The sequence below is a fragment of the Cannabis sativa genome, chromosome 7 (assembly GCF_029168945.1).
Source record: "Cannabis sativa cultivar Pink pepper isolate KNU-18-1 chromosome 7, ASM2916894v1, whole genome shotgun sequence".
Taxonomy (NCBI): Eukaryota; Viridiplantae; Streptophyta; class Magnoliopsida; order Rosales; family Cannabaceae; genus Cannabis; species Cannabis sativa.
This window is the reverse complement of record NC_083607.1, coordinates 53172834-53176933: the sequence shown is the minus strand read 5'-3', so window position 1 is coordinate 53176933 and position 4100 is coordinate 53172834. Positions and strand designations below refer to the sequence as shown.

At 36.5% G+C, this 4100-nt stretch overlaps 1 protein-coding gene across 1 annotated transcript; it reads right to left on the bottom strand.

Annotated features, from left to right (window-relative positions):
• Window positions 1-1220: 1220 nt before the first annotated feature.
• Window positions 1221-3311, bottom strand: LOC115698090 (monolignol oxidoreductase AtBBE-like 13). Its single transcript, XM_030625266.2, has one exon. It carries the CDS (start codon window positions 3084-3086, stop codon window positions 1434-1436), a length of 1653 nt encoding a protein of 550 aa, XP_030481126.1. The 5' UTR covers window positions 3087-3311; the 3' UTR covers window positions 1221-1433.
• Between the last annotated feature and the right edge of the window lie 789 nt (window positions 3312-4100).

Sequence of the window (4100 nt, the reverse complement as noted above, 5' to 3'; positions counted from 1 at the left end):
ATTGGTTTGAGCAGAGAGATTACCAGGATCGACAATGGTGGCTGGGATTCTGGTTTGATCATCATATGTAGCCATTGCAAGAACTCAATGGACAAAACGAAGAGAGAAGTTTAGTCAGAGAAGGTGATCGAGAAAGACAAAGCTCCGTCGGAGAAGAAAACACAGCTCGCTAGAAGATCAGGATCAGATAGGAAAGCTTATCTTTTCTGCTCTGATACCATATTGAGAAACAAAGAAAGTATTTTATTAAAAAATGAATGAAAAAATGAAATGAATAATATAATGGAGAAGAGAGCCTCAACTCAATCTATTACAACTAAAAAAAGAAAAGAAGTTTAATTGTCGGCTAACTAACTTTCTAACAGAAAAGAAACAACTAGATTAGCTTAGGAAATAAACCAGAGAAATACAATAACAGATGGGAAAAATAAGTAAGTATTTCTCAATAATAGTTACTAATTATATTAGAGGCACATGAGAGTATTCTTATGATTATAATTGACCTATTAAGTCATAGTCATCTATTAATTAGACCTTGTTAGTCCAATAGCCCCTTAAGGTTAGAAGGGTGGATTATATATTTTGTTTTTAAGGGATTGTAATGGTATGGTAAGGATTAAGTGGGTTGTTCTACATTTGTTTCTCTGTTGCTTTTACCTTTAATTTTGTGTTTGAGTTGATATTTTTCAGAAATTAGGAATGGCTCAAATGGATGAAATTTCTATGAGAGGTAGGTATGTGTAATTGTAGATTTAGTGCGCTAAATAAAATATTTGAACTTAGGTGGCGTTTGGTTGGAGGTAATGAAATGGAATGGAATGGAAAGGAAACAATTTTCATTCCATTCCTTTGTTTGGTTGCATTTTAAAGTATTAGAATGGCATTCTAATGGAATGCTCTTTCCACTATTTTGGTGGAATGGCTATTCCATTTTAGAAAAGTAGGAATGACCATTCCAATGTAACAAGAAAAAAAATTTAATTATTTTTTTATTAATTTTTTTTATGCATTTTAAATTTTATTCCATTCCATTCCTATTCTTATTCCCATTCTCATTCCTATTCTTATATTTTAGATAATATTATGAGTATTGATTAATGATTGCTCATAATATCTTTTAACAGTACCTACTTGTAAACACAATAAATATTGAATTTATGTTCAGTGAGTTGAGTGGTATCCTTTCGAAAATTATCATAAACATGTAGTTTTAGATTGTGTTTGATAACACTAAATAGTAAATAAGTATTGAAAGAAAGAATGAACATCCAGAGTCTCTACATGTACCAATCACAACTATACATACAATACATTCATACATGTGTTAATGTATATATACCAACATTGATAAACTTATAACCAAAAACAAGTACAGTACACATTAATTAATTACATGAAGCAAACTAATTAATCCCAAAACAAAAGAGCTTAAATCAAGCTGAAGGGCAATAACCCATTTTTTTAGAAGAAGAGTTTGGAAGTGGTGGAATACTCTGTTCATGTCTGAAGAAATTATCAGGATCAACCATGGTTTTAACAAGTACCAACTTATCAAAATTATCCTTGAAATACTTATTACCAAAACCACCAGACTCAATAAAGTTGGTCTCATCCTTCTTGTTCATCCCAAGATCAAGATCTCTATAGTTCACATAAGCCTGTCTTGGAAACTTTGACACGTACGGAGCCATGTAGCTATAAACATTCCTAATCCAATCAAAATGCTTAACCGAATCTGTCTCTTCATCTTGCCACAACGAAAGCCACTGAATCATAAAAACGGTACCGTTTCGATGAGGAAATGGCGTTTCAGATTCCGAAACCTTACTCATCTTTCCACCGTAAGGAGTCCAAATCGTTAATGGAGATTCCTCCTCTGTCATCCTCTTCCACAAACCTTCCAGCCCAGTTTCAGGAATTGGGTCTTTCACAAAGTCAGATTTGGCTTTGAAATAGTTCTTGAAAGTTGACTTTCCTTGGAGAAGAACTTCCGGTGGCGTTCCACTCGGGAAACTCGCGATGTAGAGAACAGACTCGATCCAACTCATCTCCGTACAGTCTTTTCTGGTCAGACCCAATTCAGGAAAGCTCTGTTCCATGACACTGATCAGTTTATCTGCGCCGCCGAGAAACATGCCTTGGTAAGCGGTGGCTATAGTTTTTTTACTCTTATCGCCGGCGGAGGCGGGGGCCGTTTGTATAATGGCTCTAATGAAGAGATTCTCATCAAGCTTGTCCACAACTTGTTGCCACCTATAAAGTAACTTAGTTCCTCCTTGTTCCAATGTCTTAGCAACTGTAAAAACCGAAACTTTTTCCGGCACCGGAACAAGCTTAATCTTCCACCAAAGAATGATTCCGAAGCTGGCTCCGCCGCCACCTCTAATAGCCCAAAACAAATTCTCTCCCATTGTTTCTCTATCGAGAATTTTTCCATGAACATCGACGATTTTAGCATCGACCACATTATCAACTCCCAAGCCGTATTTTCTCATCAGTGTCCCGTAGGCGCCGCCGGTTATATGGCCGCCGATGCCTAAGCTGGTGCAAAGGCCAGCCGGGAAGCCGTGAACTTTACTCTTCTGGGAAATTCTGTAGTAAACTTCGCCAATAGTTGCGCCGGCTTGAATCCAAGCCGTGTTATCTTGGATGTCTACATTTACGGCTCGGAGATTTGAAAGGTCGACGACGATGAAAGGGGTTTCGTTCTCTGAAACGTAGGAGAGACCCTCGTAGTCGTGGCCTCCGCTTCTTATTCTAAGATGGAGACCGAGTTGTTTGGAGCAGAGGACGGTGGCTTGGACGTGGGAATCGTGCAAGGGTGTGAATATGAACTCTGGTTTTGGGGCTGAAGGGACTAAGTAACGAAGGTTTTGTGCTGAGGATTGGAGTATTGAGGTGAAGGATGAGTCTTTTGGGGTGAAGAAGACTGTGGAGAGTGGAAGAACTGAAAGGTCTGAGTTTAGTGAGACGCATTGTTTGAAGTTATCCAGAGTTGTAGATGAAGCTCCCATTGAAGATTGGGACTGAAGAAGAAGAAGAATGATTAGTAGTATTCCCATGGATGATTTCATCCAAAACGCCATGTTTAATTATTCTAGTTTTCTCTCTCTCTCTCTCTGCTCAAGAAGAGGTGCTGATGATCAAGAATTGAAGTGTTGCATACCTTTTTATAAGAGCAGCGTCATAACGTGGAAGAATGATGGGAATGAGTTATACCATTGTAGATCCCTGGAGGAACCGGATCCTCTGTAATATTTTTTTTGTGTTATATTCTGTCCAACCAATTAAATTATGCCATATCAATTAGTGAGTTAACCATCTTTACACTCCGTTAAGTGCATTTATATCTTCTCCCTCACCCATTTACTATTAATAGATATTTTTGTATTTGCTAATTAGGATTTTTGTGCCATGAACTTTCACATGTATTAAATCATGTCCTTGGATTTTTAAAGTCGTAAAAAATGTCTCCTAAATTATTAAGATTGTTAGATTTAAGGACTTCTTTCTAATACTAGTGAAAAAGTCTAACATGGATAAAAGTTTAGGGACTATGATTTAGTACATGTCAAAGTTCGAGGGGCATGATTTGGTAGATATTAGAGTCTGGGAAGCATGGTTTGGTATATAAACAATCACTAAAATAGTAAAATTCAATGAAATTACACAAAAGTCCTTAAATCCAACAATCTCAATAATTCAGGGGCATTTTTAACGACTTTAAAATTTCAATGGGCATAATTTGACACATGTCAAAATTCAGTGGACAAAAATCTTAATTAACCTTTTTTTAATGCTAAAATAGAAAAATGATTTACTAAAAAAAAACTTTTTAGTGGGGTGTATAGTATACAAGATATTAATAAAAGCAATTAATACAGAATAAGAAAGGGTCATTAAAGATATTAGAATGAGAAATCCTAAGGGGCCGTTTGGTACGCAGGATTGGATTGGATTAGACAGGCTAATTTGTCCAATCCAGTGTTTGGGCATGTTAGAAGTCTGGATAACTAATCCAGTTCAGCTCATTTGTCTGGGATTATTTATCCCATCCAACAGGGTGGGATAAATAATCCCATGCAGGTGAGATTTTTTTT

Bases quoted from the DNA above. Each gene is read 5' to 3' on its own strand.
- LOC115698090 (XM_030625266.2), bottom strand. From the start codon at position 3,086: ATGGCGTTTTGGATGAAATCATCCATGGGAATACTACTAATCATTCTT.